The sequence below is a fragment of the Acinonyx jubatus genome, chromosome B3 (genome assembly GCF_027475565.1).
Source record: "Acinonyx jubatus isolate Ajub_Pintada_27869175 chromosome B3, VMU_Ajub_asm_v1.0, whole genome shotgun sequence".
Taxonomy (NCBI): domain Eukaryota; kingdom Metazoa; phylum Chordata; class Mammalia; order Carnivora; family Felidae; genus Acinonyx; species Acinonyx jubatus.
The window spans coordinates 39,018,317-39,045,172 of NC_069386.1; the positions used below are offsets into that span (position 1 = coordinate 39,018,317).

General features: G+C 51.8%; 1 protein-coding gene across 3 annotated transcripts in view; it reads left to right on the forward strand.

Annotated features, from left to right (window-relative positions):
* The first annotated feature begins 1,385 nt into the window (after positions 1–1,385).
* Positions 1,386–26,856, forward strand: part of IGDCC4 (immunoglobulin superfamily DCC subclass member 4) — a 40,559-nt gene continuing 15,088 nt past the window's right edge. For all 3 annotated transcript variants that reach the window (XM_053223863.1, XM_053223865.1, XM_053223864.1), the window contains exons 1-8: positions 1,386–1,530; positions 10,697–11,041; positions 11,688–11,829; positions 19,222–19,358; positions 20,656–20,796; positions 24,583–24,738; positions 25,542–25,955; positions 26,480–26,644. In XM_053223863.1, the coding sequence (XP_053079838.1) occupies positions 1,461–1,530; positions 10,697–11,041; positions 11,688–11,829; positions 19,222–19,358; positions 20,656–20,796; positions 24,583–24,738; positions 25,542–25,955; positions 26,480–26,644 (1,570 nt within the window). In that variant the 5' untranslated portion in view covers positions 1,386–1,460. The remainder of the gene's footprint in view (positions 1,531–10,696; positions 11,042–11,687; positions 11,830–19,221; positions 19,359–20,655; positions 20,797–24,582; positions 24,739–25,541; positions 25,956–26,479; positions 26,645–26,856) is intronic.

Consider the following 26,856-nt stretch of genomic DNA (forward strand, 5'->3'; position numbering starts at 1 on the left):
CTCACGTAAGTCAAATGCTGCCGATGGGCCTGACAAGAAATGAATATATGCCAGGGCCTGTTAGATCTGCAAAGTACAGGCCATAATTAAAGGTAACTTGCAACAAATGGGTAAGGCACCTAGCAGGTACAGAGATGAAATGGCTCTACGTCATGGGAACACTGGACACCTAAGGAATGAAAAACCATGGCATCTTGGGGCGCCTTGGTGGCTCAGTCGGTTAAGGGTCTGACTCTTGATTTCAGCTGATTTCAGCTCAGGTCAGGATCGCACTATTCATAAGATCAAGCCCCGCATTGGGTTCTATGCTGACAGAGCAGAGCCTGCTTAGAATTCTCTCTCTCTCTGCCCCTCTCCCCACTCATGCTTGCTGCTCTCTCTCTCTTTCAAAATAAATAAATAAACTTAAAAAGAATCATGGCATCTTGGACTTGGAAGGGACCTTAAATAGATCATTTAATCTGGATTCCTCCCCTACCCTAGCCCTGATAATTGAATCCCCGGCTTTGGAACAAGAAATATTTGTGGGATACTGAGGCAACCCGTGTGGCCAGGTCAGGGAAGGCACCATCGAAGAATGAGTAGAAAATGACGCTCCTGAGTCTGAAAGCTCCCTAGCCTCGTGTCCTTAGGCAAGTCACTTCACCTCCTCTATCTTCAGTTTCCCTGTTTGTAAAATGGGAGCAAAACCTTCTTGTCCCTCCCAGGGGTGTAGAGAGGTCTAAATGTGCGAGTGCTTGGGGTAGAGTATGCTCTTCCTAGCTTGATAATTGCAAGAGCAAGAGAAGGAGGCCAAGAGAAGTCTCCCGCTTGGAATGGCCATGCGAATGAGGATGAGGAGGGAACTGTCCTGTCCTCAGTGCATCTCCTGGTGCAGCCTGTGGAGAAGCTAACAAGATTCAGGCCAGGATCTGGGCTGGAAATGGACTGGGCTCAGGTGGCAAGATGGGCCTGCGGGACGGACAGAGACCTTGACTCTGCCTCCACTGAGCCTGGAACCGAGTTGGAGGAGACCCTGAGGCAGCGGCAGGGAAAAGAAACGGAGACACCGAGGCAGAAAGAGACTCAGAGACAGGGAGACCAAGAGACAAACAGACCCAGAAACAAGCGGCCCAACTGGGGCCCAAGGCGATCCAGAGACCCCGGCAGAGCAGAGCCCCGCGCGGAGCAGGGTCGCGGAGCGCGGGGCCGGGGTCCCCGGCGGGCCCTGCGGCCGCACTCGCCGGGCGCCCCCGCCCCGGCTGTTCGCCCAAGATGGCGATGGAGGGGCGGGCGAGGCGGCGGCAGCCCGGGCCCCCGCGCCGGCCCCCGCTCGGGCCCGGGCCCCCGAGGCCGCGCCCCCGCCCGCGGCGCCGCGCCTCCCCGGGCCACTGACGCCCGGCGCGCCCTCCCCCGGCGGCGGCGGCCGAGGCGCGGGGAGGCGGTGGCGGCGGCGGCGGCGGCGGCCCGAGCCGGGCCCCATGGCGCGGGGGGACGCTGGCCGCGGCGGCGGGCTCGTCGCGCTGACCTTCTGCCTGCTGGCCGCGCGCGGTAAGGGCGGGCGCCGCGGCAGTGGCGGGAGCGGCTGCGGCGTGTCGGTGCGCCCGCGCCCCGGGCTGCGCCTGGCCGTGGGGCTGGCGTGCGTCCCGGGTCCCGAGCGAGTGCGGGGCCGCAGGGCGCGGGCTGCCCGTCCCGGTGCCCGTGATGCCTGTGCTTGGGGGGCTGCGGGCTGCGGCCGGGGGGGGGGGGGGTTGTCTGCGGCACGGACTTGGCCGCAGGGGGTGTGTGTCCTTGCTTTGCGGAGTCTGGAGTGTGTGAGTGTGAGTGTGTGAGTGTGAGGGTGTGCGCGCGCGCGTTCAGAGGGTGGGGACGGGGGGCTTCTGCGGGCGTACGTGTCCGCAGTGCGTGTCACAGTCGCGGCGTGGCATCGCGGGGCCGCGGCTGCGGCGTTGGTGGCTTGCGCCGGGCGGGCTCTCCTTGCCCGCGCGTGTCGTGGGTTGAGAGTGTGTGAAAGAGGGGTGTTGGGGGTGTGTATCTGCACCTCCATTTGTGTCCAGATTGTGTGTAGTTGTGTTTACGGGGCTGAGCTAATATTTGGCCTTGGCTTTTGGGGAGTGTCCTTGCCCGTGGTGGGGGGGACAGGGCAGGCGATTCCGGACTGAGCGAGGACAGAGGTGATAAAACACTCAACTTTGCCCAGTGGGTGTGGTCCCTGGGGCTGGTTGGGGCGGTGTGGGGGGGGTGGGGGGACAGTTAGCGTTGCTCCCCCAACCCGTGGCTCGGAGTGGACGGGGGGAGGGGGGCAGGAAACCAGTTGCTTTCGTGGACTTGTCCAACACTCGCTCTCGTGATGGGACGCGTGTCACTCCTGCCCCACCCACCAGGGGCAGGTCAGGGAAGCGTTGACCAGGTCAACAAGGCCTCCTCCAGCCACCCCCCCCCCCCACCACTTCAGTGCGGGGTGGGGGTGGGGGTAAGGGTCAGAGTTGTCCACACTGGAGAAAGGGCTGGGGCTGGGGTGACGGAATCCCAGTGCTCTGTGCCTAGGGCTCCTTCTTCCACCCTAGTCCTCTTGCTTTCCGTGTTGTGTGCGTTTGGGGGACGGCCCAGGGGGAAGGTAGGTGGCAGAGCTGGGGAGGGGGATGGGCTGCCCGCTTTGTTCGCCTAGTTCTTGCCTTCCCTGGCGAGGGGGGAGCTGAGGATGTGTCCGGGGCGAGTCGGGGAGGGACTTAGAGGTGGGGGTGGGGAGGGGTATTTCTCTCCAGCTGCTTCGGCTTTCCAGAGAGACTCAGCCAGGCCACGTGGGAGGGAGGCTGGGACGGCGGAGGGAGGCAGGGACCGCGGAGGAACCTTGGTCTGGCCGGCCCCAGGCCCATCTCCAGGAAACCCAAACAGCGGGTGGGAAAGTGCCCGGAAAAGCTCGGACCCCTTCTCTCCCCACAAAGACACGCCCCTCTCCAGCCCTGGCTCGGAACCCGGGATTGTCAGGTGAAGGGGGCGGGGAAGTGCGGGAGAGGCCTCCGTCCTCCGGGAGCCCAGGGGATTAAGGAATAGTTGTGCCGACTCTCTTACGCTCTTCCAAGAGCTCCAGGAACCGGCTCTGGGTCACCCAGCAAAGCGGGATGAGGGCTGGGAGCTGCGCTCGATCGTTACGGTATATCTGTGGGGCCTCCTGCAAGGGGTTCAGTCTGCCTGGGAGACCTGGCCTCTCCCTGCTCTTGAGTGCACAAGGCTGGGGCAGGGCCCGAGCTGGGGCTCCCTTGGCAGCAGTGTGCATGGCCAAAACAACGAGGCTACTGGCCCTCAGTCCCAAACCCTTTGAGTGAGCAAAGCTTAACAGGCCTAGGGACACTCCTGTAGGGTTCTGACTAGCCACCCTGATCTGGACCGAGGTCATTCATTCATTCATTCATTCAACAAATATTTACTGAGCACCCTTTTTGACTAGCATGTGCTTGGTGCCTAGAATATGGGAAATAAAGGAGGCAGACCTGGTCCCTGGTGCAGAGCTTGCTGTCTGGTGGAGGGAGACTGACATGACAGGTAGTCTGGAAAGGTCAGGAAAAGCTTCCTCCAGGAAGTGATGAATAATAGAGCTCCGTGCAGAGGGTCAGTTAGCCCTGTAAAAGGAGAGTGATGATGGGCAAAGTTTTCCAGAGTGAACTGCCCATGTAAGTGCTCAGAGTGACTTCGTTTAGGACACTGAATGAAGCTAAGCCTAGCAGGAGAGGAGAGCACAGGGATGAGAATGGGGCAGGATGGAGTGGGATGGGCGGGGGGAGGGGGGGTTGGTACCACAAGTGTCAAGAGAGAAGGCTGAAGATGGGGGCTGGGCCCAGCTCCTGAAGGACTTTATAAGTCCCACCAAGGTTTCTGGCCTGAGAGCCTGCCTGAGCCCTTGGCAAGTTTTAAAATCAGCTTTGCATCAGCTCCTGCAGCCAGTGTGGAGAATCGGTCAGTGGGGCGGGACTGGAAGCAGGAAGCTCCAGCTTCTTGGGAGGCTGTTGTAGTAATCCAGAAGAGAGGATGGAGGCAACCGGCGTAGTGGCAGTTGGTGTGGCCAGGCTTCTAGAGATATTTAGAAAGTAGAATTAGTAGGATCTGAAGATAGATTGAGTTTGCAGGGGGTGAGGGAGAGGGAAGTAAAAAAATAACAGATGCTTCAGCAACCTCAACGTGGCAGAGTGAAGGGGCTGGTGTCCCCCAGCACGGCTCCAGTCAAGGATTGGAACTGGGGAGACTTGTAGGAATGGGGCTTCTGTCTGGGGGTGGTGGGAGAATGCTGAGTGCAAGAAGTGGGGCTCTCCCTTCCACCCAATCAAAATTTGGGGAGTGGGGATGCCACAGGTCAGTAATAAGAAGGCTCCAAGAACCTGAGAGCTGCTTTCTCTGCCCCATCTCTTTCTCAGCCCGGAGACACAGAGGTCCACCTCCCTTCCATTGGGGTGGCCCTCTCTGACCCCATATCGAGGTTAGGAACCAGGTCAGACAAGTTCCTCTTAATAGTGAGTTTTCTCCAGAATTTCTCCATACCTTCACTGGTCCTTTGTGAACTTTCATGGCCCAATTCATCATACGTTATGTGTAAAATAGCAGTTCCTTTCTTTTCTTCTAAAGGTACCTCTTTCATGTTAAGCTATCTCACAAGTAGAGTGAATGGCAGCACTGAAGGGAATTTAGAAGTAATTTTAGCATGAACCCATTTTCCAGACGAGAAAGCCGAGTGACTCCCCAAAGCTGCATGGATAGGGACTGAGCTGGGGCTGGAACTAGTCTCCTGGCTCTTGGAGCCACATTTTCCCTGGATTTGGTACACACATACCCAAGTTCAGTTTCTCTGCACCCTCTCCCCCTCACATGAGAAGTTACCCGCTTTGGGCTTGACCTCCCTCAGTTGGTGTGTCTGAGGCTGGGCTCTGGAATTCACCCTTCTCCATTCATCCCTACCCGCTGCCTCCTGTTTGGCCTCCGCTGTTTCTGAGGTACAGCAACCAGACTTGACACAGAATTCCAGATGCAGAACAGATGTCATTGCCAGGTGGGCTTTGGGGCTCCCAGCCCCCTGGAGTGTGCGGAGAGGGGAGGAGTAAGAGCAGCTCTGATGGGGGAGGACGCCAGCCCTAGCCTGGTTGGAGGAGGGTGATGGGAGCTGGGGTTGGGAGGAAAATCAAAGAGCTAATGTTCTGGCCCTGACATGCAGAGAAATAGAATCAAGCTGGGCTGTTGGCTACCTCACTGCTGAGGCTGACGCTGAGGCATCCTCTGGATTTGAGGCGCTTTGGAGTCATTGAGGTCAGGGAAGCAGAGGCTCAGTAAGCTCTCTTTCAGGTGCAGACCTGAGTATGTAAGCTGGTGCAGAGCCAAGACTTCTGGATGGTTCCCATAAGAAACTTACTAGCTTGTCACATAGTCTGGAGGAGAGAGTTCCAGCAAATGATCAGAGCATACAGGGAGAGAAAGGCGGGCACAGGAGAAATATTTTTAATCATATGAGCCATATAGCAGGAGAACTGGTAAGGTAGTGAGCTCACCAGTGATTGTAATGTTTAAGTACAGAGTTTCTTTCAGTGTGAGTTTGCTTTTCTGTCTCTGTGCTTTTTAAGCATTTTGTTAAGTGTCTACTAGATGCCACATAGGCAGTTTTCCACATACGTTATTCACGTCATGTCCAGACTTTAAAGGAGTTCCTATAATTTTTACAGATAAGGAAAGTGAAGCTTAGAACAGCATGATGGGGCTGTGTCTCCACATGTCCCCTTGTCTGTTCAAGGAATATTTATTGAGCACCTAGTATGTACCAGGCACTGTTTCAGGTACCAGGGATCTAGAAAGCTGCCGAGGACATGATTCTGAGCTTGTTGCCTCGTTGGGGAGAAAGAAAGTAAAAACTCTAGAGTGATAACTGCAATGACCAAGGTGCTCAGGATCCCATGGGGCAGAAAAGAGGCAACAACATCAGAACCAGGGATAGCATGGCTGTCGTAAGGAGAGGGAGCAGCAGGAACAACATATGGAATAGCAGTGTGCTTTCAGAGAGCTGAAAGCGTTTTGATGGGGATAGAGGGTCACAGGGAACGGGAGGGAGGCAGGAGCTGACTGTGGCTTTACTGTCAGGTCCACTGAGGCCGGGCCTCTCAGGATCACAGATGAAGGGAACTGTGTGCCCATCCTTGTGTCCCAGGCCACTGTCCCAAGCTCTCCTTTCAGCTGTTGGTGGGAGGGGTTTAGTGTGTTTGTAAGGGAAGCCGCCAAGGTGGGAGGGTGGGGAAGGAAGTTTCTGGAAGACACTGACTTGGGTCTCCTAGGAAAAGACATAACGGCATCATGGAGAACTGGCCCCACACTGAACACAAGATGTAAATCTGTTGGGCCCCGAAATTCAAAAGTGACAAGGCATTGATGTTTGCGGCAAGTTCTTGGCTTCATGGAGGAGACATCTAGGCTGGGTTTCCCTCCCCCACCCTCTGGCCCCTTTCCTGAGAGTTCACGGGGAAATGGAACCCTGGCTCACACCTGGCCCCCACTAACCGCACAAAACAGCATCGAGCTGGCTCTGAGACTCGGAAGCGAATCTCCTTTCTGTCTGGGTTCTAATGGGCCTCATAAAATCTAATTTATCCTGCAAGTGGGTAAAATAACCTGTTAGAAGAAGGAGATCGAGAGATGACCTCAGGGTTCCCAAGCATAGGAGCTCCGTGTCTCTGGTAGGGTCTCACCAAGGAAGCTGAGGAGAAGGAATTGTGGCAGAGGAGCCCCCATCGAGGCACAAAGCTGGTGGGCAGCAAGCGTCCACTGTGTCTGCCCCAGTCCTGAGAGGGATAGCTGAGAAAGACTCATGGGAAGGGCTTTGGGGGTCAGCCATGACAGTGGCTGGGGGTGTCAGGAAAGGGGTGGCCAAGAAGCCACCGGACAAACAAGGTCCACTCCTCAGAGCGTCGCTTTTATGAAGCGATTTGGTGGTGTGGGGACCAAGTTTATGTGAAAAGAAGCATTGCTATGTGATGGAGCAGAATGCAAAATTCGCCACAGGTTTAAAAATCAAAACATTTGGGGGCAGTCAGCAAGCCTCCTGAGCGTGCTGTCCTCTGCTTCTGGCAGAATTTTGGCGAACATGAGAAAAGTGGAGACTCTTCCTTTTTAGGCTGGGGAAACTGAGGCTGGAAGGAGTAAAAGTAGTGGGCCCAAGGTCATGTAACAAATGACCCAGGACCTTGACTCCAGACCAAGGCTTGTCCCCACCCCCCCTCCCCGCCCAACACCCTGTTGTCCGTCTAGGCAAGAGGAAGGATGGGTAAGGGACCCGCAAGCGGCTATGTGATGTAAAGCATAAAAAGCTTCTGTCCGAGGAGGCAGGGCCAGCTTCATGGATGGCTGACGCCTGAGCTGAACCCCTGGGGATGCATGTCCTGGGCACAGAAATTGGGTTGGGCACTGAGGCAGAGAGAACCCTCATATTCAAAGGCAACTGTCTCTTCAGTGCTGGGTTCATCCCCCAAAGGTCAAAGAACATTTCCCCTACTGTCTTCCGGAGAGATGAGACACCCCCACCCCTCCACCTTTCGGGCCTCAGCTTCCCCACTTATAAAATGAGGAATCTCAAGCTTCAAAGACATTTCCGCCAACCTGGGCCAGGGTGGGCTGGTTCCCTCCTCATCTACATCCCTGTTGGTTTCCCTGTTCTACCTTGCTGGGTGCTTGGCTCCTCAGAGGTGGCGAAGCCAGACATCTGCTGATCCATGAATATTCAGGAAGGGAATCGGAGCCTCCTCTGGGCTCCCCAGCCAGCCACCGGCCTCTCTGGCTGCCGTCCTGCCCGCCAGAGCCCAGGCTGCTGACATACCCAGCAGCTGCTCAGGCCCCAACTGTTCACATTGTTTGTTCAGCGCGGCAGGGGATTTTCCAGGCCCCGGACGTGCTTTGGGGGGCGGGGAGGCTGCCGCAGGGCTCAGGGATTCGTGTCATGTGGGGCTTTTCTCCCTTGAAACTCAAACTGACTGCTCAGCGGCTGGAACCCGGCAATTGGAAGCCACTGGGCTGAGAGCCCGGGCTTGTCTTCCCCCTACCCTATGTTTGAATCATAGAATCTAGGGCTTTAGAGGTAGAAGGGACTGGCTGTTAAGAACTGTAATTAACATTTGTGTAGTTTTTTTTTTTAAAGTAACATCTTTCATTAAAAAAAAAAAAAAAACCACGCAAACATTTGTACAGTTTATAAAGAGCCTGTAAAGAATGAGCTCCCATTCCTTGATTGATGCGCCGACACCCATCATCTTGTTTACTCCTGACAGGCTTGGTCATATGGGCTTCATTTTACAGATCTGGAAACTAAGGCCCAGAGAGGTTAAGGGGTTTGTCACACAACTGGTAGGCAGAGCAGCAAGACTGAAAACTACATCTTTGGCCCCAAGGTCAAATGCTCTTTCCACCACAGCAAATAGCCCAAAGTGATGTGAAGGCCAGTCTGGTTTCTCCAGTCTGGATGGAAACCGGGTGAGGACAAGGGCTGCCTGTCCCTGCGTTCACTAGTGATGCTGAGGCTGGTTGTGCAGTTGGAGGTGCCAGCAGAGCCTTTCTGATGAATTAAGAAAGGCAGAGCCCCGGGGGCGTCTCCCTCTCTCTCTGCCCCTCCCCCACTCATGCTCTGTCTGTCTCTCTTGCTCTCAAAAAATGAATAAACATTTAAAAAATTAAAAAAAAAAAAAGGCAGAGGCCCTGTTCAGGCCCCATTGGTGTCAGAGCCCTGGCTTCTGCCCTGGCCTCCTTACTCAGCCAGTTGGGACTTGTCTTTGCCCCTCAGTCTTATTTTGCTCTAGGAGTGATGGGAAGAGAGCCTGGAGACAGACAGGGGTTCTTTTTTTTTTTTTTTTTTAATGTTTATTTATTTTTGAGACAGAGAGACAGAGCATGAATGGGGGAGGGGCAGAGAGAGAGGGAGACACAGAATCGGAAGCAGGCTCCAGGCTCTGAGCCATCAGCCCAGAGCCCGACGCGGGGCTCGAACTCACGAACCGTGAGATCGTGACCTGAGCTGAAGTTGGACATTCAATTGACTGAGCCACCCAGGCGCCCCCAGACAGGGGTTCTAAGTACGGACATCTATATGTCCAGGTTATGACAAGTATGGCAGAAACTGGGGCACATATGTTCAGGTGTGGAAGGCTGTCTGTATGTGTGCCCAAATGGTGTTCTATATGTTTGGGAATAGGTTTATCCACGTATGACTCTTCACTGAATAATCCTAAAATCTTAGAATCTCAGACATCACCTGCTAGCTACGTTTGAGTAAATTAAAGTCCAGAAGAAGTGACTGGCCCGAGGCCACACAGCTAGACTGTGACAGACCCAGGTCTAGAACTTGAGGGTTGCCTGATTCCCAAGCCATTTGGCTTTCTGCATGCCCTCATGTGGCTATCAGCCCAGACCTGCTCTGTACTAAGTATGTGCCATCGTACTCATCTTTGTCCTCGGTACATTCTCAGATGTGCCGTTGTGCCTGTAAGCAAAGTGTCAGGCCTGAGGATAAGAAGGGACCTTGGGTCATTGAGCTTGTATGGGACGGGGAGGTAGCAGGTCGACCTTCTGGTCAACACAACTGGGAAAACCAAGCATTTCTCTATGAATAACTATTACTGGGCCTTGTTGAAATGGTAGTTAAAATGATAAACATTGGCCTTTGTGTATTTTTGCCTTGACCCTGGGATGGCATTCCCCTCCCCCAACTCCCCCCTAGTCCTCCCTTTGTGGCAGGGGCTGTGTTGGAGCTACAGGCTCTTCTGGGGCTCCTGGGGATGGGCTGTGGCTTGCTGCATGACCAAGGGGAACTGAGCTGTAGGGAGGAGTGCTTAGCCTCTCCTGTCACTGGGACAGAAGTGGGTTGGGTGATAGTGGTCAAGATGATCTGTAAGGTTCCAGGGAGGAGTGACATTTCCGAGGGCCAGTTCTGTGCCAGGCCAGGCACTGTGTTCCTTTTCCACACCTTGTCCCACTTAATACTCCCAACAGCCCTATGAGGAAGGGGTTACTGTGTACTTTTTTTATTGAGATAAAATCCACATAGCACAGATTTCACCGTCTAGAGTGTACAAGTCAGTGGTCTTTCTGATGTTCACAGGTTTGCACGACCATCACCACTGGCTAATACCAGAACATTCTCATCACCCAAAAAAAGAAACATCATATCCTTTTGCCATGGTTCCTCATTCTTCCCTCTCCTTAGCCCCTGGCAGCCATTCATCTACTTTCTGTCTTTGTGGATTTGCCCATTCTGGACATTTCCTAGAAATGAGATTGTACAATACGTAGCATTTTTGCGACTGGCTTCTTTCACTTAGCAGAAAGTTTTTAAAGTTCATCCAGGTAGCAGATAGTGGTACTGTCATTTCTTTTGATGGCTGAGGAGTATATTTAGCCACTCATCAGGTGCTGGGCATTTGGGTTGTTTCTCCTTTTCACCTATTATGAAGAATGTTGCTGTGAACTGTGTTTTTTGGCTGATGAAGAAATTGAGCAGCCAGGGAAGGTGGGCGCGGAGAAGGGCGGCAGACTGCCCAAGATCACAGGTGATGGGGCGGAGCCAAGGATCTGGATGCAGATCTCTCTATGGGACCTCTTCTTCCACGAGCTGCCCCAGCCCCTGGGCAGGTGACCGAGGATCTGGAGGCTGTGGAATGCGGGAGGACCCACACTAACAGCCCTGGTCCTTGCCCTCTCTGTGCAGGTGAATTGCCGTGGCCCCCGGAGACAACAGTGGAGCTGAGTTGTGGGGCAGGGCCACTGCAAGTGATCCTGGGCCCAGAGCAAGCTGCAGTGCTGGACTGCGGTCTGGGGGCTTCTGGACCCCCCACCAGCATCACGTGGAGCAAGGATGGAGGCTCTCTGCCTGAGCACGACCACCTGCGCCTGCTACCAAATGGCTCCTTATGGCTGTCTCAGCCGCTAGCACCTGATAGCAGTGAGGAGGCGAGCCCTGGGAACTCAGAGCTCATTGAGGGCAACTATTCCTGCCTGGCCCATGGCCCCCTTGGAGCGGTGGCCAGCCAGGCCGCAGTGGTCAAGCTCGCCAGTAAGTGCCTGCAACCGGGGGCTGAACTGAGACCTGGGAGGCCTGGGGTGCGGGAAGTGTGGTCCCCATTAGCTCCTTGCACAAAGGCCTATCTCTTGAGCTCACTCCACTTTCCTCTGCTCAGTAGGTCCTTTCCTGGTGTGGCTGCCTTCCCCCCCCCCTTTCCTTCCTCCTTTTCTTTCCCTTTGAGTTTGAGAGTCTAGAGTTGTGCTCCCCTCCAGAAAGGCTTGTGAGAGTGGGGGGCACTGGAGCAGGTGGAGTACCTGGACAAGCCCCATCATCCAGCCTGGGTGGGGGGCGGTTCTCAAGAGACACAAAATCACTGTGAAGAAATTTTAGGCCAGAAGAAATGTGCATCTTACTGCAGTCTGGCCATGATGGTGATGTTAGGGGTTGGGGGGCAGTGCTTTGCGCTTCATTCTGACACGGCATCTGACCAGTAGTCTCCACTTCTTACCCCCCGGCTGCCTCTTCAACTGTGTCTCTGTTGGCTGGCATTTGCTCTGCTTGTGTTTCTGTCACCTTGTACTTCTCTGTCTCTCTGTGTGTGCATGTGCGTGCCTGTGTGTGTTTCACTGTCTGTGCCCCCTGTCTTTTCCGGGCTCCTCTCCTGTCTCTGCCCACGCGTCTCTGTCCTCACCCCCAGCACTCGCAGGCTTCTCTCTGCACCCGGAGTCTCAGGTGGTGGAGGAGAACGGGACTGCTCGGTTTGAATGCCACATTGAAGGGCTGCCAGCACCTGTCATTACTTGGGAGAAGGACCAAGTGCCGGTGCCCGAGGAGCCTCGGTGAGTGTCCTATGGGGAGTGGGCAGTGGGTAGGCCAGAGAGGGCTCTGGGATGTGCTCGGGAACTGGGATTCTTACAGCCACAGTGTCTCCATTTGCCTAAACTGGTTTAGGGGCCAACCACTGCCTGACTCTCAGCTCACATCCGGTCCCCGAGAGAAGTTGGGCAGAGTTTTTGCTCCTTGCAAAGAATGCCACCCACTAAGCTATGGAGCTTGGGTATGGCGTAGTGATAGAGCGCTTCAGAGCATATCTAGCCCAAGCACTTGCCTTACTGAAGAGGAGATTGAGGGCCACAGAGGAGCAGAGGCTGGTCCTGAGACTTGATCCCTACTGTGGCCTCCTGGCTAGGCCCAGATGTACATGCAGCACGAGCAGAGAGCACGAGGCTCATTTGCTTCTGTGGACTCTGAGTTGGTCTCATGACACGGTTGTCACCCCATGGATTCTTACATCTTTGGAAATGTAGCTCCAAGGCCTTTCCCAGTCACCCTACGGTCCTCTGCCTACATCTCTCTAGCTGTAGTTACCAGCTCGCTTTCTCCTTCTCTCCTGGTGGAGGTGGGGCTCCTTGGCCTCAGAAACACTGGTTTCCAGGTCTCTCTGCCCTGGGACTAATCTGTCTTGAGTGTTGAGTTGTCCCAGCTGCTCTGACTTTTGTTCACATCTAGGTAAGGGGTACAGGTATAGGAGAAACTTCCATTTGGTAGAAGGGCCACAGGGCATATTCCTGCAACAGAAGTGAGGGAGGAAGAAGGGCAGGAGGTCAAGCTGCTGATTCAGGTGGTTGCTTAGCCTGTTCCTCCTCACAGAGGCCCTTCGCACTCAGCTTCATTCTCCCCACCCATGAAATTAAAAGAAAAAAATAAATGAAAGAGTTAGATCAGATCATCGTTCTTTGTAAAACAATAGTCACTAAAGGTGCTTCTCGAAAAAAAGTATTCCGTGGTCAAATAAGGCCGGGAAAACTACCCACAAATCCCCTTCTTGGAGCTGGCAAGGCTCTGACAAGTGCTGTATGGAAAATCCGTTAAACTTGTTGAACCAAGCACTTCATAGTCTCCTCTGCCCACAGCCCCTCTTGCAGCAACCCTGTTAACATCCCATGAATGAGCATTCTAGGGAGTGACGTTGGAAATGCTGACCTGGCCTTTCTAGGGCTGACGTTTTAACTTCTGTGGCTTCCAAAATGTGGGCCCCTTGCTGTTTTTGGTCAGTGCTTCCTGAGAGTTGCTGGGCAAGAACCAAGTGAGGGCCTACTCTTGACAGCCACCAGAGAGTAGGCGAGAGCAGAGAAGTCTCCCCATCAAAAGGCACAACAGGTCCCCATTTAATGAGAGCTTGTTTTCTCACTTAATTCTTCCCATCATCCTTCAAGGTAGATGTTTCTTATTTTCCATATTTTCCTCTACTTACTTTTAGTTTATATTCCTAGAAGATGCGTTTTTCATGTTCACGTAAGCAAAAAAGAAGAAACCCTTATCATCCATAGAAAGCCTCTGTTAGTTTTGATGTCTGTCCTCTGGAATTTTCCCCTATATGTTTAGAAATACCCTCTTTTAAAATGTGGATTATACTGTACATACTAGGGTTTTTTGTTTGTTTGTTTTAAGTAAACTCTATACCCAACGTGGGGTTCAAACTCATAACCCCAAGATCAAGAGTTGCGTGCTCTACCTACTGACCCAGCCAGGCCCCCCCATACTGGGATTTTTTGCTCAATCACCTTTTTTTCCAAAACAAAAATAGAATTATAGGGCAACTTTTACTTTTTTTAAATTTAACACATCACGAACATCCTCCCAGGTCTATACATATGGCTACGGCAGATAGTATTATTTGGATTGTTAAACAAGAGACCTAAGGATCAGAGACAGAAGTAACTTGGCCCAGGGGCACCTGGGTGGCTCATTCGGTTAAGCGTCCAACTTTGGCTCAGGTCATGATCTCGTGGCTCGTGATTTTGAGCCCCGTGTCAGGCTCTGTGCTGACAGCTCGGAGCCTGGAGCCTGCTTTGGATTCTGTGTCTCCCTCACTCTCTCTTACCCTCCCCTGCTTTTGCTCTCTCTCTCAAAAATAAATAAACATTTTAAAAAAAGAAGAAGTAACTTGGCCCAGGTCACACAGCTAGTACACAGAGTGTGGGATGCTAGAGACTTGGCATGAATGACACACAAGCCGCCTGTGATTTGGTGGTTGGGGTGGGGAGGCTGTGGGGTCTGAAGAAGTTCATGCTACAGATGGGCTTAAAGGTCAGGTGGTCCAACTGTGGCTCTGAGCAGAGAAGTTACTTTCCCAAAGTTTCTCAGCAAATAGTAGGGCTCCCTTGCCTCCCAGCATCTAGTCCGGGCATCATCCTATGAAGCCGCAGGCCTCTTCTAGGAGTATGGAGCTGCCAGTTCCTGGGCCCTGGGAGTGTTTGCCCCCAAGTTCTCTGAAAAGTGATCCTCATCTATAAATAAGCCAGGCTCACATGTCCCAGCACATTGTGTAGGGGGAATAAAGAAATGTCTAAAACAGCAACTTGATTGTGCCCAAGGTATGTATTTTTACACATGCCCAGATATAGCACATGTACAAATATGCTATTCATAAACTCAGCCCAGGGTGTGAAGGAGCCCGTATGCCTCGGTGTAGGGTGTGCGCGTGTGCAGTTAATCAACACACTCTGTCAAGGTATGTGTACATATGTTTGGAACTGATGGTGAAGACTAGACCCTGAGGCAATTCCCTGGTACTTATACTAATTTCTAACAATAAGGGATCATTTTCCTTCCACGGGAACCAGTAATCAATGAGAGCAATGTTTCCCAAATCCCAGGCTTTCACAAACCCCCCTTATAATTTTGGCCATCCCTAAACCATTTATTCAATCGCGTACTCAATACATGTCTTTAAACCAACCCTCTTTTGTAACTTCAACACGAATTGAAAAGGAGCATTATTTCCCCGCAGTAAAAAGGAAAACCGGCAACACTTAACATAAATAGAAGGTAGCCATAAAAATAAATACATAACCACTGGAATAAAAAATGTGTGTCTGTGTCTGGAGCCACATGAAATAATTTTGTTATCACCACTCACATTTGAAAAACGTGGCACCGCCTGGTTAAGCATCCGATTTCAGCTCAGGTCATGATCTTGAAATTCACAAGTTCAAGCCCCGTGTCGGGCTCTGTGCTGAGAGCTCAGAGCCTGGAGACTGCTTCAGATTCTGTGTGTGTGTGTGTGTGTGTGTGTGTGTGTCTGCCCCTCCTCTGCTCACACTCTGTCTCTCTCTCAAAAATAAACATTTAAATACACAAATAAATAAATAAAACATGACACTAATGGACCTCAATACCTTAGGATCCCTAGTCCAGTCTCCTGCCCTACCCATCTCCCAGTGCCCAGGGTGTCTGTCAACCTCAAGTGACCCTTGGCCAGTGTCCCATTTCTCTAGGTGGATCTCTGAAGAGCTCAGGGTCGGGGCTCCTTGGCCCTTATGAAATTCAGAGCAGCTATGTCATTTCTACTATGTTCTTTTTGTTGTTGTTAAGTAATCTCTACACCCAACGTGGGGCTCCAACTCATGACCCGGAGATCAAGAGTCCCATGCTCTACCGACTAAGCCACCCAGGTGTCCCTCTACTGTATTTTTAAATCCCTGGTTCCAAGTAGCCTTTTGGAGGTGGGGCAGCAGGCTGAAGCTCAGGCTTGGAAAGAGAATGATCCTTTCCTTTTGGAGAGAGGTTGCTTTTCATTCTGTAAGTAGCTATTTTTATATGAAATTTGAATTGATTTTAAAATAATAAAACATAAAGGGACACCTGGGTGGCTCAAGCAGTTAAGCGTCTGATTTCAGCACAAGTCATGATCTCACAGTTCGTGAGTTCTAGCGCCACATCGGACTTGGCTGTCAGCGCGGAGCCTGCTTTGGATCCTCTGTCCCCCTCTCTCTCTGCCCCTCCCCCACTGTTTTCTCTCTTTCTCTCTCTCTCTCTGTGTCTCTCAAAATAAATAAATAAACTTAAAAAAATAAAATGAAATAATAAAACATACCAATTTAATGGGAAAAAGTCATCCACCAACTGAATGAACACAGACAGTTGTTACTATTGTGATTATTCCCTCCCGGTCTTTTAAAATATAGGTATAGTTTCTATCATTGTAAGTATGTGTTTAGAATTTGTGATTCATAGATAATATTTTTAATGTGAGATAATAACACATTAGGGTCAGGGTTGTGAAGGAGGCAGGACAGAATTATTTAACCCATTTTTCAGATGAGAAAGCTGAGGCCCAGACATATGATATCACTTGGTAAAGTCACATATGCTGGAACGAGTTCTCCCCACTATGTCACAGCTGCTTCTATGTTAGAGCTTGGAGTTTTAAAACAAAGTGTACAAGGGCATATGTTTTTCCCAATTTAAATTTTTAAAAGTTTTATATTTCCAAACTAATAAATATTCAAAATTTTTATTTTTTATTTTTTTAAATGTTTATTTATTTTAGAGAGAGAGACAGAGACAGACAGAATGTGAGCAAGGAAGGGGCAGAGAGAGAGGGAGACAGAATCCGAAGCAGGCTCCAGGCTCCCAGCTGTCAGCACAGAGCCCAACGTGGGGCTTGAACTCACAAACCTTGAGATCATGACCTGAGCCTAAGTCACATGTGTAACCGACTGAGCTACTCAGGCGCACCCCCCAAATTTTTTTTTAAAACACAACAAATAAGAATTTCCAGTAATCACACTGCCAGAGAAAAATCTCCTTGAATGATGTTAAGCTTCACCATCCTTGACTTTTTCTGAGCATATCCTAACATATCATTTATCTGTTTTCCAAAAATAGAACTGCTTCCTAAAAACACTGTTTTGTGACTTTTTCCCCCCACTAACCAAAATATCTTGCACATACTTCCAAGGACAGAAAAAGATTTTAACAAAACAGAAAAGATTTTAGATGAACACAAAAGTGGTTCCATCCAGCTTTTGTTGGCTGCAGTGACAGCACCACATGTGAGGAAAGATATCCCTTCTTTCCTTCCTTCCTCCCTCCCTCTGTTTTCGTCCCTCTCCCTTCCTCCCTCCCCCCTCCTTCCTTCTTTCCTTCCTTCCTTCCTTCCTTCCTTCCTTCCTTCCTCCCTCCCTCCCTCCCTCCCTCCCTCCCTCCCTCCCTCCCTCCCTCCCTCCCTTCCTTCCTTCCTTCCTTCCTTCCTTCCTTCCTTCCTTCCCATACATAAATAAGGAAATGTTACTTGTCCAAGGAGGTATTGGCTCTTGGGTACATGAAGCACAATTTCCGTGGAAAGCCTTGGAAACTTTGGGGTTAGGAAAAGTGAACTGGTCTGGCAGAAACTCTGCAGGCAAGTTCAGCTAGCTAGAGTGAAGGAAGAGGAAGGATCTTGGAGGCAGAGTATATTAAGTGGAGGAAACCTGGATGGGGATAGAGGTGTTGTTTCCCAGGTGGGTTCTGCTTGTCCTTCCCCACTGGTCCTTTCCCATCAAATTTGCCTGGCCCAGGATTTTACCTCCAACTACCCTTTGCCTCCATGTCCCTTTTCCCCTGCTGGCCCCAGCACTGACATGGGCAGCTGCTGGAGCTGAGGGTAAGATACTGGGGCAGAGGTGGGCTTACCCATGGAATGAGGGAAGGAGTAAAGCAGGTTTATGTTTTTTCTCTAAGTCTTTGGGCCATAGTAGGTCTCTAGGCCTGTGGCCAGAGTTTTCTCCCAATACCCTGAACCAGTCCCCCTCTCCTGTGTTTAGATTTTTTCATAGCCCATTTTCCAGTGAGCCAAGGGACCTTCATCAGCCACACTGCTGCCCCACTCCCTCTCTAACTTTGGCCCAGTCTACATCCGGGGACCAGCACCATTTGCTCTATGGAGAAACTAGGACTCTCAACCTTGAGCTGACCCTTCAAGGATCACGGTTGGAGGATTCAGGAAGACGCATTCCCCTGCTACTTGGGCCAGAGCCCATTCTGCCTACCACCCCCCCAGACCCATGGACACTGCCTTGCCCGGATTGCATTATCTCTCAAGCACGGTCTCTGAGCCTTTCTAATCTGAGTGGCTTTTCAGCCTCTAATCAACAGGGCAGAGAACACCCCCTTCATCCATTACCCCTCGTGAGTAATGTATGCATTGACTGGGGCTTGCTAGGGACCTTGTCCCTTCCATGGGTATTCTCAACCATTTAATGGCTGGTGAGACAGGCAGGTAGGAAGAACATGGGATTTGGAATCAGAAGACCTGGGTTCAAGTTTTAACTCTGCTCCAGCTGTGAGACCCTGGGAAAATACCCTGCTGCCTCTGAGCCTTAGTTTTGTCACCAGTAAAATGGAGGTTGTGATGTCCTCTATCTCTTCAGATTGTTTTGGCTCAGATGACACTGTATGAATAAAATGGATTTTTATCAGGGAGGGAGGAGGTAACATAGGCAGGGAGTAAACAAATTGACACTGTATAGAAGGCTGTGTAATATAAAGTAAGTCTCGCATTGTCAGCTCCCAGAATCCCAGGTCCCCTCCCTGGAGACAACCACCATTACCAGGGACCTTCAGTGCAAGCATATTAAGTGTGCATATCCTCACACACTGTTGTGCACCAAACATGCTTTGGAGATTGTCCTGTTTCAGCACACATGGAACAGCCTCCTTTTTTCTTTTTAAGTATTTTTTTTAATGTTTATTTATTTTTGAGAGAGAGAGAGAGAGAAAACCAGCAGGGGAGAGTCAGAGAGAAGGGAACAGAGGATCTGAAGCAGGCTCGGAGCTTCCAGCAGAGAGCCAGACACGGGGCTTGAACTCACAAACCATGAGGTCATGACCCAAGCCAAAGTCAGATGCTTAACCGACTGAGCCACCCAGGCACTCTGAGCTGTCTCCTTTTTAACAGCTGCCTAGCATTCCATTGTGTGAATGTACTCAAACCGATTTAGCTAGTTCCCACCCTACAGATGGACACTTGGATCGTTTCCAGTCTTCTGCCTTTGTAGTTACAGTGCTGGAGTGAATATCATTAAACATGTTTTTGTGTACATATATGAGAATATCTGTGGGGTAGAGTCCTCGAAGTGGCGTTGCTGGGTCAAAAGGCATGTGCAGGGTTGATTTTAAGATCTTACCAGCTTGCCCTTGAAGGAAGCTGTATCCATTGGCATGGCGATCGACACAGGAGTGTCTTCCCTCCATTACCTCATCCACAGAGGGTGTTAGAAAACACCCAAAGTGATCTTTGCCAACCTGATAGGTGAAAATGGCATCTTACAGCTTTCATTTGCATTTTTTTTATTATAAGAGAGGCTTGAAAGTAAAATGCTGTCAGTAGTTCAGGCTGGAGAGGGAGGTGGACCTCCCTGCAGAGCTCCTGCCCACCTCATAGGTGCCCTCTCCCCCTTCCCAAGGCTCATCATTCTTCCCAACGGGGTCCTCCAGATCCTGGACATTCAGGAGAGTGACACAGGCTCCTACCGCTGCGTGGCCACCAACTCAGTCCACCAGCGCTTCAGCCAGGAGGCCCTGCTCAGTGTGGCCCCCAGAGGTAAGGGGGCAGGCTGGATGGGGAAACCTGGGGATTTCTGGACCAGCCACCTCAGAGCTGGGAGGCACCTCGTGAGGTCCAAGCTCTGCCTTCAAATAGGTGACAGTGTATCAGTCCCAGTGGGCAGGTGTGGAGTACCACCCAGCAAGTCAGAAATAGAACTGGAGCTGGAACCCAAGACTCCAGACTCCCAGTCCAGCTCTCTTCCTGCAGAGGCTCTGTGTTCCCTTGGGTTGGGTGGAACATCCCGGGCTGGGGACAGAGGTGGGGAAGGGAGGCATCTGAAGAGGGTGTGTCAGTGCCCTGAAGCCATGGTCCCTGCCTTTCTGTGTCTCCTGAGGACTCTGGGCATTAGGGGATTGGCTGGGCACCGAGAATCTGGTTCCCTGCAGTCTGGTGCTCCTGTCCTCTCCATTTCTCCGAAAAGTTCCTGTTCCAGTGTAACACAGTAGGAAAGGCACAGGCTTTGGGGTCGGAAAGACCTGGTTTGAATCCTGGCCTCTCTACTTGCCATCTATGTGACCCTGGGCTGTTATCAAATGTCTAGCTCAGGGAGGTTGTGAGAATAGCTGAGATAAGAGTGGAAAGCGCCTGGCACCCAGCAGGTGCACAACAGATCTTAGTTCAGGCCTCCCTGAAGGGCCTTTCACTTGCCTCCCTTTGCCATGACATCTCCCCCGAACCCTGCACTTCTGCACATCTCTTCCCATCCCCCTATCTCAAATCCCCCGCTCAGGTAAGCAGGTTTAAGTCTGGTTCACTCTCTGTGCCCAGGGTCTCTGCCTCCACCTGCTGGACAAACCAGGTATTCGCCATGCTGACCCAGGGGGCCAGGGTCACAGTGAGAACTTGGCAGAGAATCCATGCTCAGGGAGCTGCCAAACTGCCGACCCCTACCTTCTACCTTTCCCACAGGGGAACCCAAAGCCCTTTGAAGAAAGGACTTGCCTAAGGTCACACAGTGCCTTAATGGCAGTGCTGGAACCAGAAACTATGACTGTTGACTCCACCTCCAGGCTCCAAGTCTTCTCATGACCCTGATGGTCCTCTGCCTGGAGGGAGGGTTTGATTTGGCAGGCAAGAATGGCAGTGGTGTGCCAGAGGCCAGGTTTTTCCTCTCCAAGCTCCAGGAGAAAGAGCTCTGCGGAACTATGTGGCTGCTTTTGCCACCTGTCAGATGAAACCCTGGCTGTTCTCTGCCCCACCTGCTTCACCAGGTGATTCTGAGCATCAGGTGAGGTACTGCATGTATGGACACCTAATAGTAAGGCTGCTTGCTGGCCTGCCCTCTCTCCAGGGTCCCTGGCGTCCACCAGGGGGCAGGACGTGGTCATCGTGGCAGCCCCCGAGAACACCACAGTGGTTTCTGGCCAGAGCGTGGTGATGGAATGTGTGGCCTCAGCTGACCCCACCCCTTTCGTGTCCTGGGTCCGACAGGGTAAGTGGAGGGAGGGGACTCAAGGTCATGGGAAAGGAGGGGGTAGCATCTCATGTGTCCCCAAGTTGGGAAGCTATAAGGGTGACCACTCTATAGTCACCTACCTTTGGTGTGGTGGGAACTCCTCTTCTAGGGCCAAGTATGGGGATGGGGGAAACCTGGACAAACTTAATTATCAGTCTTTGAAGTGCATTTCCTCTATGAAACACTGGTTCTGCCACTCACGTAACCATTATTGAGACCCTATTTAGGGTGGTCTCAACAGTATTGCAAGTGAATGTGTGAGAGCTAGAAGGGTGCCGCACAGCCATCAAATCAGGCGAAACCAGGCCCCCACTGCTGGTCTGCAAAGCTGCTGCCGTGTATGCTTGGCTTCACGCTGGGCACAGTGAATTTAAAAAATCAGATGAGACAGACAGGGACTCTGTGGTCTGAACTCATCATAGTCTGGGTGAGGGTGATAAAACACACACCATGAAAAGAGGTTTGCCTGTATTGGGCAGCAAGTGATAAATGCCAGGTAGGACTGTGTTGCTCTCAGGGTAATGAAGATGCTGGCCAAACATCACCTTGCAGTCTGCTGAGCACTTCCTGCCAGAGCCTGGAAGAGCCCTTTGAAGGGGATAGGGGTGAGGACTATTATTCCCAGTGGACAGATGAGGAAGCTGAGGCTCAGAGAGCCAAGACCCAAACTTTAGAGCCTGTTCTCTTTCTGGTACACCATTTCCTACAGTCCTAACTGGAAGAAAAGCAAGGATTATTTTTGTTTCCATTATCAATGAGAAGTGGCCTACCTCAAATTGATAGCAGAAGTAAGTCTTAAACCCTGCCCTCTTTACCTTTCTTCCCTGACTCAGTCTACTACCCTACACTGGCTCCTTTACATAAGTTTGTATCTCACATTCAAAAGAGTATGCAATCGGGGCGCCTAGGTAGCTCAATCAGTTAAGTGTCTGACTCTTGATTTCAGTTAAGGTCATGATCTCATGGTCGTGAGATTGAGCCCCATGTTGTGTGAGGCCTGCTTAAGATTTTCTGCCTCTCTCTCTGCCCCTCCCCTGTGTGTGTGTGCTCCCAGAAAAAAAGAAAGAAAGAAAGAAAGAAAGAAAGAAAGAAAGAAAGAAAGAAAGAAAGAAAGAAAGAAAGAAAGAATGTAATGTATACATAGAGTTTAAGGAAAAGTAATAAATGAACAAGTATGTATCCCCCCGCCCCCCAGGGACATGTGAGTGGCTCAGTCAGCTGAGCGTCAGACTTTAGCTCAGGTCATGATCTCACAGTTTGTGAGTTCAAGTCCCACGTCCATCTTGCTGCTGTCAGGCTGCAGCTCAGAGACTGCTTTGGATCCTCTGCCCCCTCTCTCTGCTCCTGCCCTGCTTGTGCTTTCCCAAAAATAAACAAATATTTTAAAAATGAAAAATAAATAAAAAAAATAAAAAGTATGTATCCCCCCACCCAAGCTGGTGAGATGTAACAGTGCTGGTGTCTTTGGGCCTCCCCAACCTGGACACCTCATTGGATTTGTGATACTTACTTAGTTATTGGGATCCTGGGGTCAGCAGGACCCTCATACTATTATTGGAATGAGCCTGTGGTATCACCCAGAAATTCTAATATCAGTGTTTCTCAAATCCTGACTTTGTATCATGATGACCCAGGGAGCTTATTAAAACTGCAGACTCCCTCCCTTCATGCCTGGTCACTTGTGAACCAGGAATCTTAATGTTTAAAAACTGCCCTAGGTCCTTGCTGCTGAAAGTGTGGCCTTTGGACCTACCACCTGCACCTACTTAGAAATGCAGAGTCTGGGGCATGCCCTAGGCCTCTGCATCTTAACAAGTTTCCTTGAGATTCTGTGATTCGAGTACACAGTGAGGGTTTGAGAATTGCTGTCCCAGAGACTCCTGATACCTATGGGAGCTCCCTTACAGAAAGTCTGCTAATAGCACTCCTGGACAGAGACTGGGAAGAGAAAGCCTGGAAAAGGATTTCCTTCCTGATATGCTGGTCACTGTTCCTTTCCTAGACGCTTACTCCACAAAGTCAGGGAAGAGACATAGCTTTTTGTTTTGTTTTCTTCTGATTACAAAAGTTGTGTGTGTTCATTGTAGAAAACTAGGGAAAAGCAGAAACAGAAAACATTCCATTTAATCTCTCTTTGAGAGATTAAAACTGTTAACATACAAGTGTATTTTCTTCCAGATTTTCTTCTATGCATATGTGCATTTTTCCCTAAAATTGGGAGTAGTTCCAAATCTTACTTTCAGTCCACAGCATATCATAAGCATTTTTCCATCTCTAAAACTTTTTCAAAAAGTAATTTTATTTTATTTTTTAAGACTCCATGCCCAACATGGGGCTTGAACTCATGACCCTGGGATCCAAGCATCAGATGCTCTACCGACTGAGCCAGCCAGGTGCCCCCCAAAAAGTAATTTTAATGACTATATTCCATCATTTGAATATAGCCGTAATACAACTGGCCAGTTTCTACTGTTGAATTTTTAAGTCCTTTCCAGTTATCCACTATTACAGTTAACATTACAGTGATCAGCCCTGTTCATATCTCCCCAGGACAGCTGCCCACAAATGGGATCCCTGGGTCAAAGTCACAGTGGAGACCCCATTAGCATTTACCCTTTCTCTGGCATTGCAGCTTACCTTTTAAAAAACCTTTCCTAATTTGGGGCACCTGGGTGGCCCATTTGGTTAAGCATCCGACTTTGGCTCACGTGTTCGGTTCAGGTCATGATTTCACAGTCCATGAGTTTGAGCCCTTTGTGGGGCTTTGTGCTGACAGCTCAGAGCCTGGAGCCTGCTTCAGATTCTGTCTCCTTCTCCCTCTGCCACTCCCCTGCTCATGCTCTGTTTCTCTCTCTCTCTCTCTCTCTCAAAAAATAAATAAATAAATAAACATTAAATTTTTTTTTAACTTTCCTAATTTGATAGGTGAAAATTAACATCTGTGTTTTGATGTGCACTTCTTTGATTATGTAAAGCTGAACACTTTTTTGTATTTCTTGGTCATTTGCACTTTTTCTCCAGATTTTCTGTTCATGTTCATAAAGCACAGGCTTCTTTTTTTTTTTTTTTAAGTTTATTTATTTGAGGGTGGGCATGCAGAGAGAGAGAGAGAGAGAGAGAGAGAGAGAGAGAGAGAGAATTCCAAGCAGACTCTTTGCACTGTCAGCAAACAGAGCCCAATATGGGGCTTGAACTCAGGAACTTGAGAGATCATGACCTGAGCCAAAACCAAGAGTGGGTAGCTTAAGGGGGGGGGGGAATCTGAGTCACCCAGATTCCCCTAAAGCATAGGCTTTTAAAATGGTTCTCATTTCATATCAAGATAAAAGTCTTCTGTATGTTCAAATCTTTGGCTTTGGTCAGATCTTTCCAGCCGTATCTTCATCATAATATTGGGACAACGCCATACAGGAGGAGTGAGTTCTTGAGAGAAATGAATTTAATAATAATGGTAACGGTAATCAGTGACTAGTTTACTGAGCACCTGTTAGGTGCCTGCATTGTGCCAGGCCTTCTCACAAACCTTATTTGTTTCACCCCCAGAGCAGCCCTTCCAGCTAGGGGCTATCTGTCTCCCCATTTTACAGACAGAGACACTAGGGTTCACAGAGGGTCACTTGTCTAGCAAGGGGAGGAACTGAAATTCAAATAAGGGACTGCTGTGTTCTCTTAGTCCCGTGTCGAGGGGCCCCCGGATGCAAGGAGTAGATGGAGGGCCAGTCCTCGGTGCCCCCCTCCACCGCTCTTCCTCTCCTCCCCCAGACGGGAAGCCCATCTCCACGGATGTCATCGTCCTGGGCCGCACCAACTTGCTAATCAGCAGCGCGCAGCCCCGACACTCGGGCGTCTACGTCTGCCGCGCTAACAAGCCCCGCACGCGCGACTTCGCCACGGCCGCCGCCGAGCTCCGCGTGCTGGGTGAGGCGGGGTGGAGGACCCGGTAGTAGGGGCTCAGGGGGACCGGATTGGGCCGGGTCAGCTAGGAGTGGGGAAGGGAAGATGGGGAGGGGGGATGGGCAAACGGGTGTGTTAGAAGGACTGAGGGGCGACCCTGGAAGATGGAAAAGGGCTGGAGCTAGGGGGACGGCGCTCAGGGGAGGGACCCTTCGTTAGGGTGGGTAGTGCAGGGGACAGCCGGAGGAGGGGAAGAGCGGGAAACGATAGGAGGAAGGGGTGGGGGAAGTTGAGGCAGGGAGAGAAGGAGAGGGGTGGTTAGGGCATGACTTGGGTGATTGGGGGGGGTGGCGACGGGTGGTCTGAGCGGGACCTAGGTAATGGGGGGAGGGGTAGGACTGAGGGTTAGGGGAGACGGTGGGGTCGTCTGGGTGGCACGAAAAACTGGGGGACGGAGTTGCTCCGGGCTGGGATAACTGTGGCGAGGGGGGAGTCTCCCGGTGTGGGAGACACTGGAAGGAGGGGAAGAGGTTACGGTACCTGAGGGAGAGGGGTGAGGCCCAGGAGGAGCTAGGGTACTTAGGGGAGGCTCGGGAGGCCCGGGGACAACTGGGAGCGAGGAGGAGTAGGCCGGCGGCGCGGGGCTGGGGTAAACGCGGGAGGAGCAGGGGTAGCGCGGCGCCACATGCGAGTATTTGGGGGCGGGGTGACTCAGGGAGAGGCTGGAGCGAGCGGAGGGCGCGCGGCAGCCGGCCGGGGTATGCAGAGAGGCGGCAGGACCCCTGGCGGCCGGAGCGCGCGGTCAGCGTCCCCCTCCCCGCCCCCAGCGGCCCCTGCCATCTCGCAGGCGCCCGAGGCGCTGTCGCGGACGCGGGCGAGCACGGCGCGCTTCGTGTGTCGAGCGGCCGGGGAGCCCAGGCCCGCGCTGCGCTGGCTGCACGACGGGGCGCCGCTGCGGCCCAACGGGCGCGTCAAGGTGCAGAGCGGCGGTGGCAGCCTGGTCATCACGCAGATCGGCCTGCAGGACGCCGGCTACTACCAGTGCGTGGCGGAGAACAGCGCGGGCACCGCGTGCGCCGCCGCGCCCCTGGCCGTCGTGGTGCGCGAGGGGCTGCCCAGCGCCCCCACGCGGGTCACGGCCACGCCGCTGAGCAGCTCCACCGTGCTCGTGGCCTGGGAGCGGCCCGAGCTGCACAGCGAGCAGATCATCGGCTTCTCCCTCCACTACCAGAAGGCACGCGGTAAGTCTGCTGGGGACCCGCGTGGGGGCGCCCTGAGGGGGGCACAGGTTAGAAGACGGATGGGTTGCCGTGTGGGTACCTTTGGGGATAGGGTGGGATGGGGTGGGAGCCCGCGGAACAGACCCGCATAGGTATGGGCTAGGCAGTACTCTTCGATGTGCTGGAAAGGTCAAAGTGTGCAGCACATTTCCCCCTCAGCCACAGCCTGTTATGATAGAGGAGGAAGAAGATGCTTTTCCTCCCAGAGAAAAATGCCTTGGCACTCCTGGAGCCAGTTTATTATAGCTGCAGCAGGAGTCACTTCAATTAGACAACAGAAAGAACTTCCTAGCCAGCAGAGGAATTAATACAGTGGGACTAGAAGCCAGGGAAGTCTATACTCTGGGGCTCAGATGATCTGATGATTTAGTTACAGACTATTCCAGAGACTGGGGCAATGTGAAGGATCCCTAGATAACCTCCAGCTGGTAGGCCTCTGGGGGTGGCCTTGTGACAGTCTGTTTGTCCCTATGTCACTGCCCCAGGCATGGACAATGTGGAATACCAGTTTGCAGTGAACAATGACACCACAGAGCTGCAGGTTCGAGACCTGGAACCCAACACCGATTATGAGTTCTACGTGGTGGCCTACTCCCAGCTGGGGGCCAGCCGCACCTCTACCCCAGCACTGGTCCACACACTGGATGATGGTAGGGCCTCTAAACCTGCAGTGGGCCCCTTGGGTTCCAGAGAATTCCCTGGGGATGGTAGTTTGGCTTCTCTTTACTAGTGTTTGCCAAGGGACTTTTACCTGCCTTATGTCATCTTTTGTGCCCTGTAAGGGGGTGGGTAATGGTTCTTCCCAATTTACAGTTTAGGAAACTGAGGCCCAGAAAATGAGAGTGACTTGCCCAAGGTCAGT